The following is a 26,895-nucleotide window of genomic DNA, read 5'->3' as shown; positions in this document are numbered from 1 at the left end:
TTTTGCTCTTGTATGTATACGTAGTTGAAAAAGTTATGAATATTTTAAGTCATTTAATGAAATTATGTTTTATATATTATATAATCAAAACATTTTTTTTATTTATAGTTTTTCATTTATATTTTACATTTACGTTTACTAATATGTTCGATTAGATTAAACCTAAGAACAAATGTTTAATATTTCATTATCAAAACCGATCATCCAATCCCATATCAATTGGATCAGATCAGATTTGATTTAAACATCTAATATAATTGGATCGGATTGAAAAAATTACAATCCAATTTATATTGGATCAGATGCAAATGAACTAAATTGTATTAGTTTCGAACTGATGTATAACCCTATTATTTGGTATGCAACTTAAAAACTATTTCAAGAAAAAAAACAAATTTAAAAAAAAAGATATTTTTTTTTTTAATTGGGCCTACCAAACAGAAGATTATTTTGGTTTGGACTCAAATTATGTTTTTGAATTTTAAAGTTTTGTATTCAAATAGAATACCAAAAAGGAATCTTAAAGAAAGAATTTTAAAACTCCTTGTGTTAAAGAAAAATAAAAATCTTTGAATTCCTTACTTGAATACGATTCCAAACATCCCCTTAATTGTTTTTCGGGCATATTAGTTTTCTTATATTGAGGCACTGATCATAAGTCGCCGTTGAATTAAATCTAACAGAGTAGGTGACCATTGTTTTCCCTGGTCACAACGGGGCTAGTTGAAATGATAAACAGTAGAACTATAACCCAATTCCAGGTTCTGGTTAACGTCAGTACTGTTGCCCAATATCAGTTTACAATATTTTGAATAAGTTAAGTTGATAATATAATATAAAATACAATTCCAATATACAGCTTCATTTCCTCTGCATTCTGCAAGACGCTAAATAGCCGTTGTACCTCCTTGTAGCTTTCCCTACCCTCAATTTACTATCTCAACAACAAAAATGAGAACGTCACTCTGTATAAAGGCTGGTTAAAAAGAACGACAACAAAAATGGCGCAACTCAACATAAATCCTCCCCTGGATCATTAAGTTGTTTAAATGCACTCGACTATCGCTCTGTATTGAAAACATCTTTAGTTGAACTGTCAATGGAGAGGCCAAAGATAGAAGACAATAAACAAAGTGATGCATGCGTAAACGGATTGGAAATAATTTACCAGCCACCACTTCTACCTCTCCCACGATGCCCTCCTCTCCCTCTGCCGCTTCTCCCTCCTCTGCCTCCTCTACCTCCCCTGCCTCCTCTCCCTCGACTTCCGAATCCATTACTATTTTGTTTTAGTCCTAATGATTGAACTCCCCTCCTCTTTCCACGCTGTGCTTCTTCATCCTCCTCGTCCTCTTTGTACTTAGCAGAGCTTCTAGCTCTAAAGGAAATCTCACGTGAACCTCCAGGTCCCAGCTTAACATCACTTGGGATAGCAGAAACCTGCCGATCATCTCTGAGAGCTGCTACCCTCTCGCCCAATGGAAGCAATTCCTCCTTTGCAAATGACTCACGATTTAAGAATGCTTCTGCATGCCGCTCATCCTTGACTTCATACAATCTAATAGGATTTCAATAAACAGATATTTGGTAAGTCAGATTTAGAGTTTTAAGCTCAAACAGACATTTCAAGATTTGAATCAAAAATCTATACATAAATATGCAGAATTACAATGCAACAGTTCACCGGAAAATAGACAAATCACCTTGGCGTTCAAATCACCAAATCTAGCAAAAGTTGCACGTCTGACAGATCCATTAATTGATCAGTATAATTATGCTGACCTCCTAAGGTTTTATTCAAAATTCCCCGACATCCCTTCAGTTTTCAATATTCTATTTTCCGGAATTACACCGACCTCCCTCCCATAGAGAACATACAATTTTCTTTAATACAGTTTTGTATTGTCTTATGTTCACATTTTTTGTCTTTTAGACTCCTACATTGGTAACTGAGCTCAAAATGTTTATCAGGCAAACCAATAACTTTAATCTAGTTGTCATGGACACTCTGAAAACTTCTACAGATCAACTGATATTTCTACCCCAAAAGCAAACACTTGTATGATCGAAAGCCACTCCTGAAGTGAAATTTCCCTCAACACTAAAATGTATTGTGAAACCTCCTTATACGGGACAGGATAGTGTAACTTCTAAACATAAGAGGGAGATACTTGAACTTCCACAAAAACTCAGGGACATGGAAGTAATGTAAGTTGTAACAGATAAATAAACAGGACAATGAGTGTCGGCAAAGGAACCAGAAATCTTTACCTTGGAGTTCGTCCTTTCTTTCTCATTTTACTCTTTTCATGGCCAGGTTCCTCTGATGACAAAGATGTTGCGGAGGCATCAGAATCACTTAAGTTCTGATCTTCATCCTCCATGGCAGGTCTAAAATGTTCATCCACCAACGATGGTTGCTTCTTAGAAGGCATAGGGTGTAAAGCCACATACTCTTGCGAAAACTCATCAATTTGATAATCCTGAACACAAAACACAAAAACGAATCATTATAAAAAACTGTTCAACCCAAAAAAAATAAAACACGATTCGGCCCCGACTTCTCATTATTTATTTATTTATTTTCATTTTGTAGGAAACTAATAAGATGTAATAAACAGAAATGGAGCTAATACAGAAAATGACCCCGCAGTCCACTAAACTAAAAAGCACTGAAACAGTTTAAGCAGCGGAAGCCTGAAAAAAAATGAGCTAACCAGCAAAACAACCAGCCAGCCAAGCAAGCCATAATGCAACACAACCAGGGTCATAAGATAGCTGCTTCCTAATCCAAACTCAGAAGGAAGAAAGAATAGTCTCTCACTTCAAAAGACGCGGAAGCATAAAGTCAGGCCCACAATCTGGCCATAGGTTATACAACTAGTCTACTGCCTTCCCTTCTTTACTCCTGAAAATTGAACTGTTTGTTCCCAACCAAAAAACCCAGCAGATTTTCTTTAACACTACAAAATCTTTGCGTTCTTCCCTCCACCAAACCCCTCCATGAATGGTCACAAGAAGAGGAACCACCCAACTCAACCTAGCCACATAAAGAGCTTATAAAACAGTCTCAACGGTCTCAACGCATAGAACTAGGAAGGAAAAAATGTGATCAATACTTCGCTTGCACTTTACACATGTTGCACCAATGGCGAATAAGGGACAGATGCAAGCCCTTTTTCCATTGTAGGACTTGCAAGTATTTTAACTATACCATGGACAACAATCCAAGCAAAAAAGGTTTACCTAGCAAAGAACTTTAGCCGTCAATATCAGCTATGAAGGGAACTAGAGTTACATGACAGACATACAAGTTATGGATGCATTATGCGACAAGAAACTCCGACCAAAACTGGGGGAAAGTGACATAATGAGGGATCTCCAATTCATATATCCTCACAAAAAAATGTGGTTGCCGATTGACCAGCAAGTCAGCCAATGCATTTTTGCACATTCTGCACTTGAACAGTGGTCCTCTTATATTTGTTAAATATATTTATACATTTATATTCAAAATATTTTAAGTGTCAAACAGCTTACACATCAATGACTTGAGATTTACTCGGCTGTGAGGTAACAAAATGCCTCACATCCACCATGCCATTGAAAGCATTGGAAGGGATGGGAAGAACACATGGCGAGGTAAGAACAGAAATGAATCAGTCCACTGATGGGTGACCCATTCAACAACCAGAAAGGATGACAGATTCCATCGATGTCACTTACGAGTTTCGAGACCCTTAGAATCTTCTGATAATACTCAAGAACATGAAGGTATTGGGGACAAGGATAGGTGTCGGATGGAGATGACCGGCTTCAATAATGGGGAGGCAACGGGGAAGATGCATTTTTTTCTTTTAGCATCAAACCACCAACAGAAGACATTACTGACACTTAAATGCATAGACTCTTTATGTTGTAACTAGTAATAAGCTCAACAAACATCCAGCGGATTTCATGCTATAATCACATAAATGAACGAACCCTTTAGAGAAGAGTTGGGTAAAAAGAGGCCATTACCAGGGAAAGGAGACAGAAGGGAGGAAAGGGAGGCAAAGGAGGTGGAAGGGGGAGGGGAGGAGAGGGATGAAGAATTCTTTTGTGTTTATTTCTTCTTCTTTTTTTAATTAAAATTTATAGAAAGGGATGGTGAACTACTTGAACAAATTTTTGGGTTAAATTGTCGCCCTTTTCTTACAGGAGCCAAAGGTTCAGATTTTCATACCTTATTTTCAAACATATTTCCGAATCGCTCGTCCTTGAGAATTTCACTACCAAGTGCCTTCTTTTTCTTTGACAGCTTCTTAGTCTCGTTGCTATCAGCATCTTTAATTTCATTCTCTGCATCTTCATTATCAAGAATACTCTTTGCAAGAGTCCGATTGACCTTGGGCAATTTCCTCTTAATCTGCAGCAAAGAAAAGTACAACATATAAGAGATATAGTAATCAGTCTCAAGAAGATAATCTGACATGACATAAATCTACCACAAACTAAAGTCCATAGCCATATAATTCACTCTACAATCCTGCAATCTCCTAAAGGAGATTCAAAACCCCCAAAATTTAACAGTTGAATCCCACTCATATTGCATTGAAATACAAAAGGGTCAGTTCTCTTTAAAATTTATGAGAGCACCTCAAAGCAGAGGAGCATGCTCTATGTGGATGGTTAAAATTTTGTACAGGAAAATAACTTAGGCATTAATTTGGATTTAAAAGTATTCAGAGATATCTTGGGGGCTCCGGGATAACTAGAGTCATAAATTCAGATTTTCTGGAAACTGAACCAAAAATAAAACTGAAAAAGGGAGCAGATAAGGGTCACAGTTTGCTCTGGTCGAACAGTAATGAGACAATAACTGTATAGCTTCAGTTGAGAGATCCCTCAAATAAGCTTATTTGAGGGACACCCTTGTAGGGCTCAAAATATATATATATATATATATATATATATATGAGTATTTTTCATAAAGTGTGTGGATGTTAAGATTAAGAAAAATGAGAGAAGATATGTTTACAATGTATAGGGTGAAGTGGAAGAACACAACTCATGCCTAGTCTAACTACTTTGAGGAAAATACCAAGTTTTCCAACAATTATTCGAAAACCACCCTGCCTCAAAATAAATATATACATATACGCATATGCAAATAATATGGGGAATTGAGGAAACTAGAACATCCAGGCTCACAAATTCTCATATACTTTATTGCAATTGCCTCGGTCATAACATAAATTTCTCAAGAGCTGCACATAGTGATAAATGCAGAGTAATTGAACAAATAAATAAAAACTCTATATAAAAAATAAATAATGTAGATGAAAATAATTAACCGTAATTCGCTGTGCACGTTCTTTCTCTAGCTTCTCTCCTTTACGTTGTTCAATGTATTCAGCATAATCAAAAGTCTCTGCCAAAGCTTTTGCCTGCCAGAATGTAAATACCATCAAATAAAGCAGCAAACTTTGTATAATAATCAGAAGCAATCGAACAAATACCACACTCGAGCACGGAAAACATCATCTTTGACTATGAAGATATGCATCTTTCAAGACAGACAACTTAAAAAACACACCCAAGAACTCACTAAATCCTAAAACAGCCAGCTCGAGAACTCACTAAATCCTAAAACGGCCAAAACCATACATTTCAAAAAACAATTATAACCAACCAAAAAACCACAAAACAATAGAAACAGATAAGAGTCTTGAAAGGGCGAGAGAAAAGTAATTATAAAATAAAGGTAAAAAGCCTAATACAGATTATTGTTCTCCGCTTTCTGAAACCAAACCAACCATTCTAAACTGGATGATACGGATTATTTTGTTTCACGAAACAGCCATTGCACCCTTCTTAAAAATAATTATACATACAAAGGAAGGCAGCCTAACCTTTTTATACAACCGATAATCAATAAAAAACCCATGCATGTAGGCTCTAAGGAGATTGGTCCCAATGAGACCAGTCAACTTCAACCTCTCAAGGTCTTCTTTTGTCAAAAATTTGAAATCATCATAGATGGTTGTCTGTCCACCCTCCTCTAGCTCTTCCTGTAGAAAGAAGTCAAACATTAGCACTATTAACTGATGACCTCACACAAAATGAAACTAAATCCATATACGAAATAAGTAAATAACATCTGAAAACCCACAGTAAGCTTTTGGAGTTCAGAACACCAGTTGGGTGCAGGTCCAAGATCAGGGATGAAATAAGATGGAATCTGACTGCAGTCTAGAGCCAGCAACATTAATCCACTCCCAGGAAATGCACATATATCATTAATTGTTCCAGCTGTTGGCTCAATGCTGGTCATGCCTTCACCCTGCAACAAAGGAAAAATGCAACATATATTTATTTATAAATACAGAATTCTAATATCCAATGATCAAAGAAAACAATTGTTTTCCAAAAAAAAAATTGTCTTCTCAAATATAATGTCTTACCGTGTCAGGATCCCATATTCTAACAATGTGATTATCAGTGGTTATTAACTTTGGCGCCTCAGAATTAAGAGTTTGATGCCACTTAATGTCTAATATCGGGCTGCCATACCTATAAACCAATGACAGTATTCTCAACAACCAGAAAGTTATAAAAGGAAAAACAGACTCCCTCATTGTGCTCAACCAGAAAAACCACATAATAAGAAATTCACATGTAAGTTATAATGAAGTCGCTTACATGTGATCCTTAACCTGTATAGGATGTGATGAGCGCAAGTCATAAATGAGTACCTGCCAGTTCAATGACACGATTGAAATTATATTTCTATGGACGCAACAGTAAAAGGATGTAGATTCAATGAATAGCAACTAAAATGTAAATTGACAGAGCTACATTCTTTTTGAAAGATTGGGCACAGCTCTGACATATTCTTGACAGAGGCTCTATTCAAGACTCCAACTGAAGGTGAAAGAAGTGATTGTGCCAACCTATATTGCATGGATACGGGTACGGGATTTGCAGTACAATATGATTCGGTGATACTGCAGCTCTCAAAGAACTTATGGATAGTTACAATTATATATGTAACATTTCAAATAACAGTAAATGACCATTTATAACTCTGGAACACAAATTGAGACTGTCATCCCTAACAAAGATATCTCAAAACGGAATTTTCAAGAGAAAGTCCCTGTTTATTCAATCTCCAAGCCCTTGAATCAGCTCTGTGTAGCCTACATTCACAACATATTATTGCCCTAAGAGATCCATATATCCTAGTCCTCATCCTTCTATCTTTTCTTCAGTTATAAGTTCATGAGACTACCCACAAAGGGTTTTTTTTATCACCACATCCTCCAACAAGGCACTCAGTCATTCTCCACAAAATGACCATAAACCAGTAATCTACTGCATCACCAAATGAACCATGTAAATCACCACCTACAACCACCTACCTGATGGTTGATCCCAGTTATCTCTTATCTTGACTACCCTTTTTTTTTATATTAGATATCTTAAAAAACCTTGTTTCCACCTTCATTAATAACATTGTAGCCAAGGGAAAATCATCCCCCCATCACGTTAAGACCATTTCTATTTGGACAAATGATTACGCACTAAGGTGCCAGTAACACTGGGACGTAAATACGACAATTAAAATTCCCCCCTCGTTGACATAAAGAATACAATTCACATGACTTCTCCATAAGAGTAAAGTCTGCAAAATTGTTGATAATTTGACAAACAGTTTTGATTAGCTCCTAAGTTGGCTGGCAGTTTCATTTTTCACTTCAAACAGTATTTGTCACCCTTCCATGAGCCACTAGCTTAATTGAGCCTGTCAAGTACCTTAAATTTTGACCCTCTATGTATCCGTCATGGAAAACAAGTGGCTGTCTCAAACATTTTTATGCTTGTTAAGTGTAAAATCTATGCATGCAGATACAGATATACGGTACCTATCAAGTTTATAATCCAAGAGAATTCTGTAAAATTGAACATAAAAAATTGACGAAAACTACAATTATTGCATGGTTGACAATAAAAAAAATATGGTGCCTAGTTCTGATAACACACATAACTAAAATGAGATCACAGCTATATCAGCAAATAAAAAATATACAAATTACAGATTCTTTTACTAGCGAAAAGAAAAATGACATCATACCTTCCCTGCACTGCTTCCAACAGCCATTAGAAAACCCGTTTTTTCATCAAATTCCAATGCAGTGACCTCCTGCAAATCCAGGAAGCAGCCAGATTAAGGATAATCGTGTCAGATTAATAGTTGATGAGAAAGGATCATCATTCACAGGAATACCACATACAACTTTATTCCCCTGACATTCATGTGTGACTGAACTGATGAACCAGCCAGATCATTCAACCCACTTCTTTTATTTCCATTTTCAAAAAAGATAAGTAACAATTGAGACAATATAAAAAGTGAACGAGGAAAACTGATGCTAAGAAGGTCATGAGGCCCTCATTTTCACTGTGCTCTTGTCAAACTACCACAACAAAGCCTTGTGGTTAAACATTGACATTATGTAGTCTAAAACTCTTGGATTTCAACTAGTTTTGAATTAAACTTTAATTGGAGCAATGTGATTGATAATACTGTCTTTTTTGAAATTTTCATGAATATAAAAATAAAATAAAAAGTCTGCTGTTTTCTAGGTGAAATAGAACAAAACTGAATTTTACCATCTAAAACCAAGATACAAAACCAATTCAAACTGATGGTCATTGGTTTGGATTGGTGAGTTCCTTTTTTTTTTTTTTTTGGGTATGACTCTACAGTTTCAAGTACGTCAAAATCAACAAGGTTGGTCAGCGTGATTGTAAAACCATACTACCAAACATACCCATAGTTACATCTTTCAAAAGCATAGGAAACAAATTGGCATTTGTATCATGGCCAAATTATCCAGACAACCACAATAGACACATGCATATCCTACAGCTGACCAACATAGTATTTGAAAATAATTTGAACTTCGAAGGGTGATGGATTTGCCAATTAAAATAGCATTTTATACAGCAAGGAACTTCAGCTCAAACCGAGATTACATGCCATAATTCTTCCTCACATCTTAATCCATGACATTGAGTACATTGTGGCAACCAATTAGACTTCTTCCTGTCTTCATTAATGAATATTTACTCAAAACAAATAGATCAAAGGACTGTTACCTGGTCAATGTCACCAGCAGGTGCCACAGCATTAATCCTACCAACCGAGGATTTCGTCCTCAAGTCAAAACATTCCACAGCACCATCCTCACCACCACAAGCAACTAGACCGTGAAGCTTGCTGAAATTTAAAAGAAAATCTCCTTAAGCTTAGATAATTAACCAAAAATTACCAAATATAATGAAATCCTACATATATCTGATAACTAAAGAAGCAAAAGAAACTAAACTAGTAAAAAAAGATCAATAAGCAACCTCCGAGAAACTACATTTAGTGCCGCTGATTGTGTGCTCAGGGAAGAGAGAAACCGCCCCTGCAAACAAGTCAAAATCATTATCAACATACCTATGAATTAAAGGAGATTAAATAGAAAATTCTAGTTAAGCAATAAAACCTGTTCCAGATTAATCCTGTACAATTCTGGGGAAGAGGCAGCACAAAGCAAGTCACAAGACCAGCAATCATACACAATGTCCCTTCCCATTCTGTATACACAAGTTCAATAAACTCATTGCAGAAAGAATATCATTGCAGAAAGAATAAGTTCAATAAATTTATTCAAGCTACAACCCATGCATTGTACAAGTATTAATCTAAATTACAAACTAGATAAAATTGAATCTAAATTACACAAGTTATACAATCTTGACCATAATTCTAATTGTGAATAAATTATGAAGTTATTTTATTATTTTATCTTTTTATGTAATGGAAATAAATTTTCAAAATGTAAGGATAAAAGTTTAATTCATACATTGCAAAAGAGGGCTAAAACAAAACCGACTTGGGCAAATGCTAGATGTACTAAACTTTAGTTCTAGAGTAATGTAGTTGCTCAAGTATTTCATTACTGTATTGGTGCCATGTAGTTTTAGAAAACAATTTAATGAAAACTCTTAACTTGGGTAACATTAAAGGGGAAAAATATGGTTTGAATAGAGAGAAAGTGGGTCAACAAATACTCGAGAAAAAATAGAAAACAGAATTCAGAAAAGGTTACGTATTTAGTTACTTACCTTTCCACATTTCTAAAAGGTTGGTGGTTTTTTAATGGGTTGGTGATTCTATCAACTCATTCAATGATAGAGATGGTGGAAACATGATGCCCCAAAAGGGAGAAGATTCTGAATTATTGCGGGCCCATTTGTAAATAATAAATGTGTGAAACATCATTTCATATTTTTATTGATACAATAAAGGGCGCTGTCATTTTGTGGTGTATTATAGGTTGAATGATTCAAAAATACATTTACACACGCAGGCAAGCAGATGTAAACTCCCCTTTTATATATATATATCCACACACACATGCATAAAGTTACTCATTCTGTATCCAATTTTCCCTCTTGTTTTGTCTTTGTTTTTATAGGAAAATGAATCCAATGCAACAACCGAAGGCATTCAGAAACAACAGTGTTCCAATCTAGGAAAAAAATAACAGAAAATAAGCTCGCCCAAAACTCCGATGACACGAATACCCAAAGAGATGCCCCAAAACAAATCCTCTCCAACAAATAAACCACCACATCGCCCCTCACATCCTCAAATATCCATCTGTATACTTTCTAACCAAACAACCCAATAATACATAACAGCCAAAAGGAACAGAAATAGAAAAGAGTAACCACAGTACATAATGAAACATAGAGTTCAAAGTTTAATAAAGCAACCACATGGTTTAAACACTATTTCCATTCATGAGCCATTAACATAAACAAAGTATAAAGAGTAACCTTGGAATTCGCACACTGTAATGTTTTCCATATTTTGCATGTAGATAAACGGAACGATCAGCACATAAAAATGCAAGCTTTGAATAATCACCAGCCAAAACCTGAATGTGTAACGAAAAGTTGAGTCAGTAATATTTTAAGTTCCATGAGAACATATTGAAAATACAGCATAACATTGGCACCTTTAAGGAGCAAACATGAAATGATGATATCCAAAATATAATATTGGCATTTAAGTTATAAACCAACTACAAAACTTGAACAAATTTTGGATTTTGGAAGGAGAAAACAGTACCATTCAGAAGCAAACTATACTGGAACAAGGGGAAAAAAAGGGTGTGCAATTGCATTTTCTTTGCTAATTAATAAAAATAAAACTCTTGTAAGATCTATTAACTATTAAAATTTTCTTTCAACTTCATCACATTCCTTAGAAATGCTCTTATCCTTACTCTACAAGAAAGACTAACTGAAATTGCAAGAGCGAAGGGTAAGTGAAAAAGGAAAAAAGAAGTAATTGCAAGCAAGAGTTTACATTAACGATTGTAACTGAAAATTCAAAAATATGAAAATTATTTAGAGAGGAGCAACTTCACCGATAAAATACTGAAAAACCCGAGAGACGCTGAACACAAATCAGCCATGGACCATCAATAAATATTTCAAATATCATGTCACATCAGAAATGAATTGAAATGGTGAAACTGAACTACCTCAAAATCAATTATCTCTGAATCCAAGTGCCTTTCAAACTTGAGTGAAAATTCCCTCAGCTCATAAACTTTGACTTGTGGTGGGTAAATACCTGAATTTCAATAGTAAAAATCACAGTGGGTACAAGTTCAAATGTTTTTACTCTATACGAGTACACCCACGACACACAAATAGACATTTTATGTAGAATTAACTTTTTATTGTGAAAATAAAATTACCATACCACACAGAACATAAAGTAAAGCTTAAAGGCACCTGCTGCAATTACGAACTCCCCGTCAGGAGTTGCCTTGATTTTAGTAGTTGCAGTTTCAAATCTCAGGTCTTGGATCAACTCCATCCTTTGCAAATAATCTGACAAATAGACAATGAAGACAGAACTCCCATTAGATGAAATTGATGCCAAAAAGTTTTGTGTCAGCTTGAAATGATTTTGAAAACATATTTCCATCTCAGACTAACTCTTAAATGATCATAGTCATAGAAATTAAGCATATGTTATGATGCATTCCCTTAAATAAGTTTTATTGGGAAAGTATACTTCAGAACTCAAGCAAGTATTTTAAAAAAACAACAACATTGTATTGCTCTGTAGTATGCAATTTATCCTTAACAGATTCCACACTAATGATTAGCACCCAAAACGAAGTATGAGAAGAATCAAAGTATCCCAGTAGCAGTGCAAGTTGATATTAGTCTAGGGTTTAAGCGAAGATTCAAGCGAAAGTACTCAAAATCAGAAATAAATTCACATGAAGTTACTGTAAAGTCGACAAAAGCATAAATAAAATAAACAAAAGTTATCTCCATTACAACAAAATTAACTAACTGGAAGAAATTAGCAAAGAAGAGGGTTGTACTTTGATCTTTGCGAAGCGCTCGACGCTTCTTAGGGTCAAGCCAGGTGGCGAGAGAGCGTTGCTGGGAAGCAATGCTGTACATCTTGACACCATTGATGGAGGTCGACTTAAGTTTGCCTCCATCGTAATCCATGGAGCCACTGACTCAAAGTTTAGAGAGAGAGAGCTGCGCCTGCTTGGTTCTTATAGAAAAACAAATAATTCGAAATATAAAATATATATATATATATATATCTGAGGTTATTTCTTCTAGTAATCCAATAAATATGATACCAAAAAAGAAATACAAAACTGAAAATACATATATATATATATATATTTACCTCTAGACTAAAAGAGAAGAGAGAGCGTAAGAGAGAAGTTGTTTGGCAGTGGAGATTGAGGTGGTGGAGGTCGTTAGTGGCGGCTGCGGGTCGGAATAGAGAGAGGAGTCGTGGGTGGTGAGAGCTCAGAGAGGAGGTTGCTGCTGGGCTGTTGAGGAGCTGGGTTTGGTGACACAGAGGGGGAGAGAGAGAGAGAGAGAGAGAGAGAAAGAGGCAGCAGAGAAGGCGGGTGGGTTTGGTTCAGAGGCCAGGGGCGTCGTGGGAACCTTGGGGATGTTTTTTTTTTTTTTTTTTTTTTTCCCAGGGCTTGGGGATGTTGTTGGGTAGGTCTTTTTTGTTTTTCAATTTATTTTATATTATTATTTTAAAAAATTTATTTATTTAAAGGTAAATAATTTTTTATTAATATAAAAAATAAAAAAACAAATTGGACAGAAACGCCCCTGAAACAAAAAAAAAATAAAAGCTGATGGAAAATTTATATGGGTGTTGCTAAACGAACCCTAAAATTAACTGAGTACACCATATTTAACTACCAAAAACACTCATGATACACCTTAATACACTCTATCACACAACACCTAACTCATTCATGAGTCCAATTTTATTGTTACCTTTTATTGTTACCAAATGCCATGTGCCGACATGTTTCCCTTCTATTTTTTTGACATGTGGTAAACCACTTAACTACACTTAAACCTGTGAAATCGACCTCCCATCATCCCCCCACCCAGCCAACCCCATCCTTCCTCCGACTTAAGCCCTCTCGCATCCAACCCAACCCTACCACCACCGCCCTTCTCTCTCTCTCTCTCTCTCTCTCTCTCTCTCTCTCTCTCTCTCTCTCTCTCTCTCTCAGCCCAACTCCACCCTTCCCTTGCTTATCGCCAGCCAACCCAGACCCGATGAGCATAAGATTCTAATAAGCCCGTAATATCGTGTTGGAACCTATCTCCCTTCAACTAGTGGAAGAAGGAAAATTCCAAAGTGGGTTTGTTTCTTAGACTGTTGAGGTTGCTATCAACCCCAAAGGTATCTAATTAAGAAGAAATAGGTTGTATTGGAGTTGTTGGAAGTTGGTGTTTATGGTGCAAACAGCAACATAATTGCCATTAGATTCATCAAATGGTGAGGAGCTAGAGTTCTAGTGGGCAAGTGTAAGAGCCGTTTGGGAATATGCTCACTTGAAACCACCAACACCGTAGATGAACATCAAATGATTATTGTTTTGGGTGGGTTGAATGTATTAACCAAGTCTAATGGACGAACGCCACATACACATGGAAGATTTTGACTCATTGCAAAAAATTTAGAGCAAATAAGATAATTTGGATGAGAGAGAGAGAGAGAGAGAGAGAGAGGGAGGGACGGCGGTGGTGGGGTAGGGTTGGATTCATAGCGTTCAACGTCGCTCCATCGAATATTAGGGTTGAATATGGTGAGTAAGGTGTACTTACTAAAATTACATTTGCTTCACAATTCAATATATCCTTTTTGGTCATTTTATATTAAGGTAAATTAGTAATTCAATAAATAGTTTGATAGTAGGGTGTACTAAGTTAATTTTAGGGTTTATTTAGCATCACTCATTTATATTTGGACAAACTACATAAAACCCCCCAACCTATAAGGTCATTTACGAGTTCATAATTGATTTTGTGGACATTTACCAGTACATACTTAACTTCACGGAAACACCAATTTGCCCCCTCCGTTAGCGAGATCGTAAGAAAATCTGTAATCAGCCTACATGGCGTCTAGCTGGACGATTTTTTAAGGGCATTTTCGGCATCTCATGCTCATGGCGCTCTTTAATTATAAATAAAAATAATTTAAAAAAAAAAACCCAAATCGATTTCTAGATAGTCATACAAAGCGCCTCCCCCCCCCCCCCCCAAAAAAAAAAAAAATTTCACATCGATCAAAAGTACAAAAAAGGCTAGGTTGCTGTAAGTCAAGATGTCATGGGCCTTTCATCCTCTTGGTTGTCATGCTCCTTGTTACTATAAGTTGTTTGGGGTTTTATTCCTTCTAGCTTTTTGGTTTCGTCGTAAAGGGCTTGTGGTTTTATTTTTTCTGAACCTTTGATTTGCTTTGAAGTGTGCTTGAGAGTGATATTTGTGGTCCATGGTCCATTTCTGTCGTTGTGTTAAAAAAGCACATTTTTTGTCAGACCAAACTGCTTTGGATTCTAGACAATACTTAGTGGTCCAAAACCTCTACATTTGTTTATGTCCTTGTTTATTCACCATTTATATATTCAACAATTGTTTATTGATAGGTTTGACTGTTATGTGGCTTTGTAGATGAAGATGATAAGTTTACTAGTCGAATGAACCATGGGGGTTCTATATGTGACAACCTGTATGTAAATGAGACTCTAGACTTCATTGATTTTTGTGATAAGGACCAAATGTCTATGTTTGAAATTGGTCTGATGGTTAAGGAGTTAGGCTATGATGGTATAGTATTATATCACTATAAGCTTCCCAACTCTTCTTCTGTAGAAAAGCCTCTGTGTGATGAAAATGTTATGAAAATATGTGAATGTTTGCTAAGAGTAAGGGAGACAGATATTTATTTGACACAGTTGGTTGATGACCCTTATACTTTTTTAAACAAACACAAATAGATCGAGCTGCAAAGGGTGGAAGGTTCCGAGGTACAAAAATAGAGGTTAGTGGTGATTGAGGATCTAGGATATGCTGATTGTAGTCCCGTTGTTCCTTATAAGACAAAGAGCAATGTTGAGCAGCCAACTAAATATCCTAAGCCACATAAGGTGAAGATAGTGGAGCAAGAAGCAGTGAATGATGTTGGGGATTTTTCAAAACCTAAGGCACCAAAGAAGGGAAATGGTAAAACAATGGTTGAGGCACAAAAGAAGGGAAATGGTAAAACAATGGTTGAGGCACCAGAGAAGGGAAAAGCTACAAGGTCTTCAAAAGGTAAAGAAGTGGTTGAACCTGAGGCACCAAAGAAGGGAAAGGTTACAAAGTCTTCAAAGGGTAAAGGTATGGCAATGACAAGTGCAACAGAAGGGATGACAAGTGCAACAAAAGGGGAAGATAATGATGCATCCTTATCAAATACATCTAGTTTTATTGATAATGAGTATGAGGGGATAACATTGATGAGATCGCTGAGGAAAACAATTTTTTGCAACAGTGGATTACAGACCATGCCCCAGTTGAATATACTTTTCGGCCTCTTGAAGATGAAGAGAGAAATGAGGGTGAAGGTGGTGTTGTTAATGAGAGCGAAGGTGGTGTTGTTATAAGGGTGAATGTGGTGTTGTTAATGAGAAGGTGGGGTCCGTAATTTTGACAACTTGGCGGTGGGACCAACCTTCACAAACTGGTCAAAATGAAGACCAACCTTTACAGACTAGTCAAAATAAGGACCAACCTTCTTGGACTACGGATTTTCACTATACAAATCTTCAAGACACCAGATTGGAAGAATGTAATTCAATATACCTTCCCTTCAAGATCTCTTTTGAAGGTGCAAAATCAAGCAGTGGAGGATGAGTTAAGAAGTATTCATTCAGATGAAGATGATGACACCGTTGCAGGGGAAAAAATTCAAACACTATAACCATGAAACAGACAAACAAAACCTTGTATTTTATACTGGAATGTAAGGGTGGGCATCGGGACAGGAAAACAGGAACACCGAACCGGACCGGTGAAAAAAAAGGGGAAAAAAATTGATTAACCAAAAATGTCAACAAACCAGACCAAAATTGGACCGAACCGGTTCCAACCGGTTCTGATTCTGGTTTTACACCGCACCAAATTGAACTGGACCAGTTGTATTTTTTTTTTAAATTTTATTACAAAATTTTAAAATCCAATGCTGTATTTTAAATTTTATAATTAATATTTTTCGAAGTTCAACTTCAAAAAATTTCTCATTGTATGAATTGGATCATTTGTTAATTTTTAAGCCAAAAAAATAACTTTTTTTTATTATACTTTTTATTTTAAAATAATAATCCGGTTCAAAACCGGAACCGGCTAATTTTTTTAAAAAAAATTTCTTAAACCGGACCAAACCAAACTAATTAAATAGTATCAGTTCTGATTTCGATTTGAGGTGAGAATCAGACCGAATCGGACCATGCCCACCCCTACTGGAATGATATTCAGTGACTGCAAGGTTTTCAGGGAAACTGTTCGTGAATATTGCTTGTTGAGTGGGAAATATGTCACTTTCTCCAGGAATGAAAGGTATAAGCTGAAGGCAATGTGTAAAGCAGTGAGTTGTCCATGGCAGATTTATGTGGCTTGGAAAAACCCTGCAGATCAAAGCTTGGTGGTGAAATATTATAATCTTATTCATAATTGTGTCAGAGTGTTTGAAAACACACAAGCCTCAAGTAAATGATTAAGAGATAAGTTCCTGCCTAGAATTCAGTCAAATCCCACGATGCCTCCACAATCTATAGTGAACTCAGCCTCTTCTGAGTTTAAAGTAGGTATATCTATGGTCAAAGGCAGAGGCGTTTCGAATCATTGAAGGAACAGTTGCTGAGCAATATGCCATGCTTTGGGATTATTGCCATGAACTGGAAGACAAAAACTCTGGCTCCACAACAAAGATGCACTGTGAGTTTGTTGATGGTGAAACAGTTTTTAAGCGATTGTACATTTGTTTATAACCATTAAAGAGAGGGTTTAAGATGAACTACATGCCTTTTATTGGGTTAGATGCCTACCATTTAAAAGGAATTTATGGTGGATAGTTGCTTACAGTAGTTGGGATCGATCCTAATAACAAGACTTGGGTGCTAGTATATGATGTGGTTGGGATGGAAAGAAGGGAGTCATGGACATGGTTCATTGATCTGTTGGCCAAGGATGTGGACATTGTTAATTCCCATGGATGGGCCGTTATATTTGACAAGCAAAAAGGACTGCCTGGTGCATTTGAAGACATTGTGCCTAATGCTGAGACAAGATTCTGTGTGAGGCACCTTTATGATAACTTCAACAAAACTTATAAAGGTAACATTTTGAGGGATCAGTTATGGACCTATGCTAGAGCTACCAATGTGCCTTCTTTTAACTATCAAATGGAATTAATGAAGGCCTTAAATAGCAATGCTTGGGAGTGGCTTGCTGAGAAGCCACCAACACAATGGTCTAAGTCTCACTTCAGAACACTTATTAAGTGTGACATGCTGCAGAATAACTTGTGTGAAAGCTTCAACAATAGTATCAAGACAGCAAAGGACAAGCCAATTATCACAATACTAGAGATTATCAGGTGCTTGTTGATAAGAAGGATCTAGTAGAGGAAGGACAAAATGAGCAGTTGGCCTCATCAATTATGTAAGAACATTTTTTACCATGTCCAACACAAAAAGTTAAAAGCATGCAATTGTACTGTGCAATGTTCTGGTTGTCCTAAATATCAAGTGGATGTAGGAAGAGGTGACCAATATATGGTGGACTTGGATAATCACACTTGTTCTTGCAGAAAATGGGACTTGTTTGGTATTCCTTGTGCTCATGGAATTGCTGCCATACATTACAAATGAGGTAAAGCTATGGAGGATTATGTGCATTCATACTACAGCAAGGACAGTTACATGGCCCTTTATAACAATCTGATTATGCCAATTAATGAGTCACAACTATGGGAGAAGACCAACAAATAGCAATAAAGCCACCAGCCTACACTAGACAACCTGGAAGACCTAGAAAGGTGAGGATAAAAGGGGTTGAAGAGAGAATAGATAAGACTAGGAAAAAATGGTTGGGAAAACAAAGAATGCAAATTAGGTATAGTATTTGTGGCTCAACTGTCCATAACAAAAACCCTTATCAAGGAGTAAAGGAAGACCAAGAAAAATACCTAACCAAGACTCTGCAATTGCTGCTGTGAGTGCCTATTTTTATTGCCAGCCTATTCATGAAACTATTTTGTCGTTTCTTCCTTATAACCTGAAACTGTTTTTTTCTCTGTAGGATGAAGCAAAAGCAGCTGCAAGAGCAAGGAGAAAGCTTGCATATGTAAGGGCAAAGGCTGCTGCTATTGCAAAGAAAGCTGCACTAACTGCTTCCCAGCCAAATGCAGCTGATACTGCTAGAATTAGATTGAGAGCATCCAAGAGACAGAGAACATAAGCTCTTACACTGTGTTTGGATGCGGTAAAATAACTCGGGATTTTAATAAAAGTCAGGATTTGGAGCGTGGAAAAGGAAAAGTTCAGCGTTTGGCAAAATCAACTCAGGATTTGCCAAATTACACGCAGAAAATATCGTGGGAATAGCACATCTAAAATCCCGAGTTGAAATTCCGTGGTAATAGGCAAAATTGTACAATTCCCAACAAAGAGGGAATTTTCATCTTCTACCCGCCAAATCTCCTCGATAACCTATCTTCTGCTCGCCAAAATTTTCATCTTCTGCCCGCCAAATCTCCTCGATAACCTATCTTCTGCTCGCCAAAGAGAACAAGCCTGCGCACCATGGGTATTCTCTTGATGGTGTTCTACTAAGTTTTCTGGTGAGTTTTAGTTTTCAATTTCTTTCCTTGTCGTTGGCCTCTTTTTTGTCTGCTATATTGATTCTTTTCATCTATGGAACCACAGTTTTGCTTTATTTTATTTCTCCTCTCTGTCTTTCAATCTAACAAGAGTATTGCTCTTCCAGTCAAGGTAAGAGTCTCAACTATCCAGACTCATCTTTCTCTATTCTTTCCAGACTCATCTTTCTCTGCTCTTCACGTGGCTGTACTTGCTAATTTTGAGTTATCTATTTTCCTTTTTCAGTTAATTGAATTTTATTTAGAAGATAATAATTCTTTGTTCTTTTCCTTGTGCTTGCCCCTGCTATGTGCTTGGTTGTGCTTTGTGTTATATTTGTGTTTGTATTGATCTTATTGTTGATTAGTTGGAATGGAAAGCAGTCGCTATCACGTTCTAGGATGAAATAACAAGCCATGTACTTAAGTTTCATCAAGTCTCCTTATTAGAAATATTGATATATGCTCCTTTTACAAAGCCAATGAAAAAGACGAATCAGATGATCATATTCATAACAAGGTGATGAAATTAAGGTTGGTCTCTAGGTAGGACCAGGAACAATGTAGAGGTCTACCTGTGGAAAATCAATCTAAAGCAGAAACCCAAGGGAGAAAACTAAGGAAAAAACTCTCTAGGTGATATGATAAATATTAGAACTTGAAGGAGATTTCAAACTGCTTTCAAGAGTCTGCATCTATTGTTTAGTTTTAATTTCCTATTAGTTGCTAGTTTGCTGGGTAGGGACTGTTGTTCTAGGCTCCGTTGGAATCTAGCTATGTCTGACCTGCTTTTGTTATTTGTTCTTGTGTTCTGTTGGCTCCTCGTGGCTTTAGCCTTCTGTTTGTATCTCTATTCCCTGTTTTGGGGTTTTTTTTAATACAACATGAATTTCAGACCCAAAAAAAAGAAAGGAGATTTCAAACTCTTGAATGAAGTGAACTTAAACATAATTATAAGCTTGACAGTTCAAAATTGTTAAAGCAAGAGATGTTACATGTATAACAGGTTCAGAAAAGGCCACTTCCACCTACCTGTTTTAAAAACATTATATAAATCCAACTAATCAACATTACAACTTTCTTACTTATCATATAAAATAAAATTTTCTCCACAAATGCCACTGAACTCATCCTTCAATATTTATTGGAACCTGCTGTTCCTCAAAGCAGAGAATTTATAATCATATAGTGCTTGACACCCATGCTTAGCAAATCAGTCTGCCCACAAATTTGAGCAATGGAAAATGGACAAAGGATAGCCTAAGAGACCCATATTGGAATAGAAAATCCAAATGGCAGAGGCAATTGCACACTAATTCCTTCCCAACTTTATTTTTAAAAAACTCTTCTATTTCTTTATGGATGCACCTCTGCACACCCTCATTCACTTTACAATTGCGTGTGTAAGGACATGTTATCCAGTTGCAAGTGTCTTGGTAAAAAGGCTGCAATGCATTTGGTTTAATTTGCTTGTCAGGTTTCATATCATAGAATTGTGTGGATCATGTAATCCCTAGGCTTAATTTGGTCATTCATTTGTATTTATTTAATTAGTCTTCAGTCTAATTTAGTCTTAACTCTTTATGCATGCTGACAGGTTTGGTTCAATGGACTACTTTTCGTGACACATTAGCAATGCATATGTTTCTTGATTATCGAGCACGAGGCGCCACTAATTCATGATTTTCAGTCATTATATATTAATTGAGTTGGAACTGTCTCAAGTTAAATTTATGTATGGAGTTGTAAACATTTGAATCATGTTTTTTCTTATCAATTTTAATAAATGTGTACTCTTCTTTATTGATCGTTTTTTTTTCTTATTATTCAGCTTTATGCGTCTATTTTGTTATATATGTTGATCATTTTTTGATGCAAATATATGTTGATCATATTTATTAATATTGTTGTTATAATCATTTTAAATACATAAGATGGCAAAAAAAGTAAACAAAATAAAGCAGAGGAGAAGAAAAGACAAGCAAATTAATGACACTGAAGGAGATGACAAAGTTTATTTTCGATGGAATACACAATGGAGCGTTCATTAGCGGATATACTTAGAGAAGAACGTCAGCTCGGTCACAAAGGAGATGGTGGTTGGAATGCAGTTGCTTATAACACCGCTGCTGCCATATTGTCTGCACAATTTGATATTGAAGTAAGTGCTGATAACATAAGAAATCGTGTTAAAACCTGGAAAAGGTTTTATGGTATAGTCAGTGATATATTAAGTCAGAGCACTTTCAGCACTGAGGGCCAGTCCTGCAAAAGAGGGCATGAGGGTCGTTTTGCAGTTCCATTGCGCAACAGCAACCCACCAGGCAAGCCCAAAGGCAAATCGAGCTCGTGCTATTGCTCGAAGGCTATTGACGCCAATCTGGCGTCAGCGCACTATTTCAAAATTTTTTTTACTATTGCTGTGTGACGTACATGCGCCAAAAGTAAAAAAAATTCAAAATCTCATGCACTGACACCAGCCTAGCATCAACCCTGTTTTTCCCCCAACAGATAGAAGTCACGTGGCGTTTCTAGGGGCGTCCAATCCAATATTTCTCCTCCAATCTAACAGCAGCCAATTGTGTGTAAATTTATAAAAAAAAAAAACCCAAAAATTCTATAAAAAATTTCTATAAATAGCTACCAAAAGTTTATCTGAAAATCTTATTCGAAAATTTTATCTGAAATATGAGATGTTAATTTTATAATAAATATTGACAAGTGACAACTGAGAATCTTATCCAGATTAATCATTTAAGTAAAATAAAAATAATAATTAAGTGAATAATAATTACCATTTACCATGTCAATGGATGAAAACACAATTTGCCTTTTGCCTGCCTCCCCTTGCCCTTTGCCATGGCAAATGAAGTGGAAATGCTCTTATAGAACTTGTTGCCCTCGCCTGAAATAAATGCAATTTTTCTACTTGCATTCTTCGTCAGATAAAAAGAAAAAGAACCCTGGCCTTTCTAAAACAAAAAATATTCCATGCCTTGAAAAACAATTCCTTTCAAGATTTTAAGAAATGAATTGATCTAAACGATCATTGGGTTTTAATAAGTCCTTTAGTTCATCGATTTTAAGTTTTAGAAAGGTGAATGAAGAGAATTTGGGACTTCAACAATTCATGAGTCATCAAGGGAGAGAAAAGGGTTACAGATACAGAGATGACAAACCTGCACCAGGAGGCATCATTTACATTCCAAAGAACAATCCAACGATGCCTCATGAAATGTACACCAATGAGTCAAAACAAGCATAATCACTCTCAAGTTATGATTTAAGGACACCAACTACCAGGATGAGAGGCCATCTAGCAAAGTCTAGAATAGAAATTCTCAAAAAGACATTGGAAAGGGCCAGCGACTGTCATAAAAATTATAAATAAAATAAATATGAAACGAAGCACCAAAATGCAGTAAAGTAAGAGAGCTACTAATGCTCTCAGCATTTATATGCAGCTTGGTGATTGCACTGTTAAATAATAAAAGCTCTGGAAACACGTAACAAGAAAGCATTCATACCAGGAACTCAAGGAAGGAAAGAATTTCACAACCAGCAGCAGGCACATTGAACAACAAGAAATCAAAATCAAACTGAATATATCAGAAAAGAAAAGCAAAATCCAAAACAAAAAAAAAGGAGGAACGGGAAAGAGAGAAGACGAATAGGTCAGACAGCTACAAGAGGCAATTTGTATAATAACAGTTAACCACAAAACCTGCTTGGTACGGAAAAAGAATATATACGCACTTTCCACAAGTGATTACGCCTATGCAAGTAAAGAACATAACTCCTATACATATCGAAAAAAGAACCTAAGCCATAAAATGTCTAGCGACCTAGTGAGGTCTTCCACCTCCTTGCCAAGCCATCATATTTGTCCCTTGCACCTCTGCCATCCTTATAGTAAGCACTCTTCAAGCTCGCCATTGTTGATTCGTATATGCTGATCCTTCTATCAAGCATATCGTCAGCATTCCTCTTCAACTCTGACAACCTATCTAACTTACAAAGCCCCAAGAGCAAGGCATTGGCCGCTGCATCAAGAGGCTCGACCTTGTTTTCAACCATAAAGTTCCAAATCTGAACCCCCATTTCAGGGTCATCCCCTTCAAAAAACATGGTGATGGCAGCAGCAAAATTAGCATGGGTGGGAAGCCACTCATTCTTCACCATCTCCACAAAAAACTTACCAGCATCACCAACCTTCTTGTTCTTAAGCAAACACTTAAAGATCACATTATAAGTGAAAGAATCAGGAAAAGCACCATGAAATACCATCTCGTCAAGGAGCCTAAATGCATCATCGACCTCATTGCAATCACACAATAATCCAATCATGGCATTGTACATTGACAAATTAGGCACCAACCCATTACCATTGCCAACCACAACATCCCAAATCAAAATTGCATTCTTCGAATCCTTTCGCTTAACAAGAATATCAAGAGCACTGGAAAAGAATCTCAAACCTGGCAAGCAGCTATTCTTCTTCATCACAATCAAGAATTTCAGAGCCTCCTCCACTTGTTCCCCTCTCACCAGCGTCATCAAGAAAGCGTCGTAAGCCGCCACGTTCGCCGGCATCCACCCAACTCTCACCACCATTTCCCCAAACGTTGTCTTCGCCTTCGCCGCATCCCCTTCCTTCTCCAGCCCCTCGAGCAAAATAGCAAACGAGTCCCCGTCGGGGCCGAATTCCGGCTTCGATTTCATGGTCTCGAGGAAGTCCAGAGCCCTCAAAACGCAGCCGTTTTCGCCGCACATTGCGCTGAGCAGAGAATTGGCGGCAACGACGTCGTTTGGGATGCCGTATTTGTCCATGACCTGAAAAGTCATGAGGGCGTCGTCGAAGCTTCCAGAAGCGCAGTAATTTCCGAAGGCGGAGGCGAAGGCGGCCAAGGAGAGAGTCTTTTCCTGCCGCATTGAGCGGATGGCGTCCCACATGGACTCGAAGAGGCGGTTGCGGCCGAGGAGGTCGACCATGAGGTTCCAGGCGTGGGCTGAGTGCTTGTGGGCCAGCCCGGCCCATCGGAAGAACTTTATGGCGGAGAATGGGTAGTCGTACGAGAGCTTCAGGACTTCGACAACGACTTCGGTGGTGGGGATTATTCCGGTGGAGGCGAGAGCCGGTTCGATCTGCTGGGGTGTGGTTCGGATTAGGATGTCGAGGATGATCTTGACCGACGATGAGATGGAGGTCGGTGATAGGGGGAGCTGCGAAGAAGGAGGGGGACGGTGAATTGGGTGTGGTGGTGAGATTTGGTTCTCAGCCATGCCCTCCTCCATATTGAACTTTGAACAGACTACACACTGGTTATTATTATTACTAGGGGTGGGCATCGGGACCGGAAAACCGGAACACCGAACCGAACCGGTGAAAAAAAAACGGAAAAAAAACCGGTTGACCAAAAAAGTCAACAAACTGGACCGGAATTGGACTGAACCGGTTCCAACCGGTTCCGGTTCTGGTTTTACATCTCTCCGCACCGGACCGGATCGAACCGGACCGGTCATATATTTTATATTTATATTTTTACAAAATTTTAAAATCTAATGCCATTTTTTAACTTCTATAATCACTAATTTTCCAAGTTCAACTTCAAAAAATTTCTAAATGTATGAATTGGATTATTTGTTCATTTTTAAGCTAAAAAAATAAGTTATTTATTATAATTTTTTTATTAAAAAAATTTAAAATTTTTTTTAAAAATAATAAATTAATAATCCGGTTCAAAATCGGAACCGGTCAGAACCGGACCGGAACCGGTTAGAACCGAACCGGCCAGTTTTCGAAATTTTTTTTGCCTAAACCGAACCGAACCAGACCGATTAAATAATACCGGTTTCGATTCCGGTTTGAGGTGAGAACCGGACCGAACCGGACCGCGCCCACCCCTAATTATTACCCCATCTCCAACACTAACGAAGTCCAAACACTAATTCTTGCACTAACAAAATACAAATATTCTCAAAATAAATAAATAAAATATTTTTCCTTAATCATGTGTTTGAGTTACAATTTTATTCATCGTTTCAACTTCGAAAGGGCTTAGTTCCATAAAACAAAAAATCTCAAGAGCATATAACTCAACTATTTGAGAATATTTTACAAGGGGAATTACTTAAATAATTGTTTTTTGTTGAGAAAATGATTAAAGTAATTAATTTAGGATGGTTAGATGAAGTTAAGGTCTAAAATATCGATGGTTTCAGAAATATCGGTAGTCGAAAAATATGAAAATTTATATAGAAATATAGGGAAATTATCAATATCAATAAAAATTGAATAAAAATCAAGAAAATTATAAGAAAAACTTGAACAATTTTCTTAAAACTTTGGAGGATGTTTATTTAGTCAATTATCTATTACTTTATCACAAAAAATTGGAAAGAAAATGCATTGCATGATGAGTTTAATTAATTTAAGATGATTACATAGCAAGCTAACAAACATTGCAAGTGTAAAAAATATGTAGTAATTAATGAAAGAATAATAAAAATACACCATAATAATTTATTTATAATGATTTACTACAATATTTTACATTTTATACATTGCACGGTAAGATACATAAGTGACTTAGTATCACATAGAGTTCCTATAAGGTTCGAATTTGAGTTATTTACACTAACAACCCCTTGGGTTTTTGGTTTATCACTAAACTGCTTGAGGTTTAAGAAATTACAAGAACAGCTCCTGAAATTTTAAATTGTTTTCACAAAACTCATTTTCATTTATTTTTCATCCAAAGATTGATGATTTTATACCCAAAAAAAATTCTCCAAATGACAAAGTTGGTCATTGAGATTAGATTGAATATACTTCATTGAGGTTAATTTGTCATCTGCATAAGTTTTTTTTCAATGAAATCATCAATTTTTAGACAAACTAGAAACCTCAAAGGGTATTTGTGTAATTTTTGAGACCTAATGGGGTTCTGTGAAAACACAAGAAACCTCAAGGAGTGTTAGTGTAAATAACTCTTCAAAATTTTCACCGCCTTCATCATCTCGATATTATCAATATATAGCGATATTGTGGCCAAATGTTGCTAAAGTGTGAGAGAAATTATCGACGTCGATATTTATCGATACTTATACGATATGTGTATGGATATGTTCCAAAATATCCTACACCAAAAAACAATAATATCCTCAATATTATCGATATTTTAGTCTGTAGATGAAGTTTAGTAAGTGTTTTTATATTTACTAAAAAAGAAAAAAAATTAATCCTACTAACATTAACATATTAATTAAAAATAATAATTTTGATCAAAAAATAATTTTTATAAAAAATTCTAAAAATATATATTTCTTCTCTTGTTCAAGAAACCTATATTTGTTAATTAGAGTAAACTGTCGAATTACCCTTCGAATTATCACCAAATTTTTGGTTTCTCCTGTGAATTTGTTTCTTAGTCAATTAAAGATACAAACTAATTTTCTTCGCTAATGTTCCCATACCGTCAAATCCCTTAACATTTCATCCACCTCTTCGTCAATATTAAGGGCAAAATTCTCTCTTTCACAACCTTCTCTTTATTTTCTTCATTCCTCTCCTAAATTCAAGACTA

At 36.4% G+C, this 26,895-nt stretch overlaps 2 protein-coding genes across 4 annotated transcripts; both read right to left on the bottom strand.

Annotated features, from left to right (window-relative positions):
- LOC18776683 (nucleolar protein 10) lies at positions 650–13,635 on the bottom strand. 2 transcript variants are annotated; one of them, XM_020564402.1, is made up of 17 exons: positions 12,776–13,635; positions 12,453–12,634; positions 11,848–11,946; positions 11,592–11,683; positions 10,879–10,979; positions 9,540–9,630; positions 9,400–9,458; positions 9,145–9,265; positions 8,117–8,185; positions 6,685–6,737; positions 6,447–6,555; positions 6,155–6,325; positions 5,895–6,053; positions 5,337–5,429; positions 4,226–4,408; positions 2,272–2,483; positions 650–1,558 (listed from the first exon to the last, which is right to left on the bottom strand). In XM_020564402.1, the coding sequence occupies exons 2-17, from the start codon at positions 12,583–12,585 to the stop codon at positions 1,165–1,167; spliced, it is 2,139 nt and encodes a 712-aa protein (XP_020419991.1). In that variant the 5' UTR covers positions 12,586–12,634; positions 12,776–13,635; the 3' UTR covers positions 650–1,164. The 2 variants fall into 2 exon arrangements, with proteins under 2 accessions (XP_020419991.1, XP_007211111.1); XM_007211049.2 differs by having other exon boundaries at positions 12,453–12,624.
- Positions 21,278–24,637, bottom strand: LOC18777862 (pentatricopeptide repeat-containing protein At1g52640, mitochondrial). Of its 2 annotated transcripts, none has more exons than XM_020564691.1 (2): positions 22,105–24,637; positions 21,278–21,450 (listed from the first exon to the last, which is right to left on the bottom strand). In XM_020564691.1, exon 1 carries the CDS (start codon positions 24,602–24,604, stop codon positions 23,147–23,149), a length of 1,458 nt encoding a protein of 485 aa, XP_020420280.1. In that variant the 5' UTR covers positions 24,605–24,637; the 3' UTR covers positions 21,278–21,450; positions 22,105–23,146. The 2 variants fall into 2 exon arrangements, with proteins under 2 accessions (XP_020420280.1, XP_007208892.2); XM_007208830.2 differs by having other exon boundaries at positions 22,112–24,637.

This window comes from Prunus persica, chromosome G5, assembly GCF_000346465.2.
Source record: "Prunus persica cultivar Lovell chromosome G5, Prunus_persica_NCBIv2, whole genome shotgun sequence".
NCBI classification, from domain to species: Eukaryota; Viridiplantae; Streptophyta; class Magnoliopsida; order Rosales; family Rosaceae; genus Prunus; species Prunus persica.
Note: the sequence above shows the minus strand (reverse complement) of the source record. Positions and strands in the feature narration are given on the sequence as shown.

Excerpts from the sequence above, each read along its gene's own strand:
- LOC18776683 (XM_020564402.1), bottom strand. The coding sequence starts at position 12,585 with ATGGATTACGATGGAGGCAAACTTAAGTCGACCTCCATCAATGGTGTC. Across the intron at positions 11,947-12,452 it reads AGCGCTTCGCAAAGATCAAA|ATTATTTGCAAAGGATGGAG; the intron begins GTACAACCCTCT and ends TCTATTTGTCAG. Across the intron at positions 6,738-8,116 it reads TTGGAAGCAGTGCAGGGAAG|GTACTCATTTATGACTTGCG; the intron begins GTATGATGTCAT and ends TTGAACTGGCAG.
- LOC18777862 (XM_020564691.1), bottom strand. The coding sequence starts at position 24,604 with ATGGAGGAGGGCATGGCTGAGAACCAAATCTCACCACCACACCCAATT.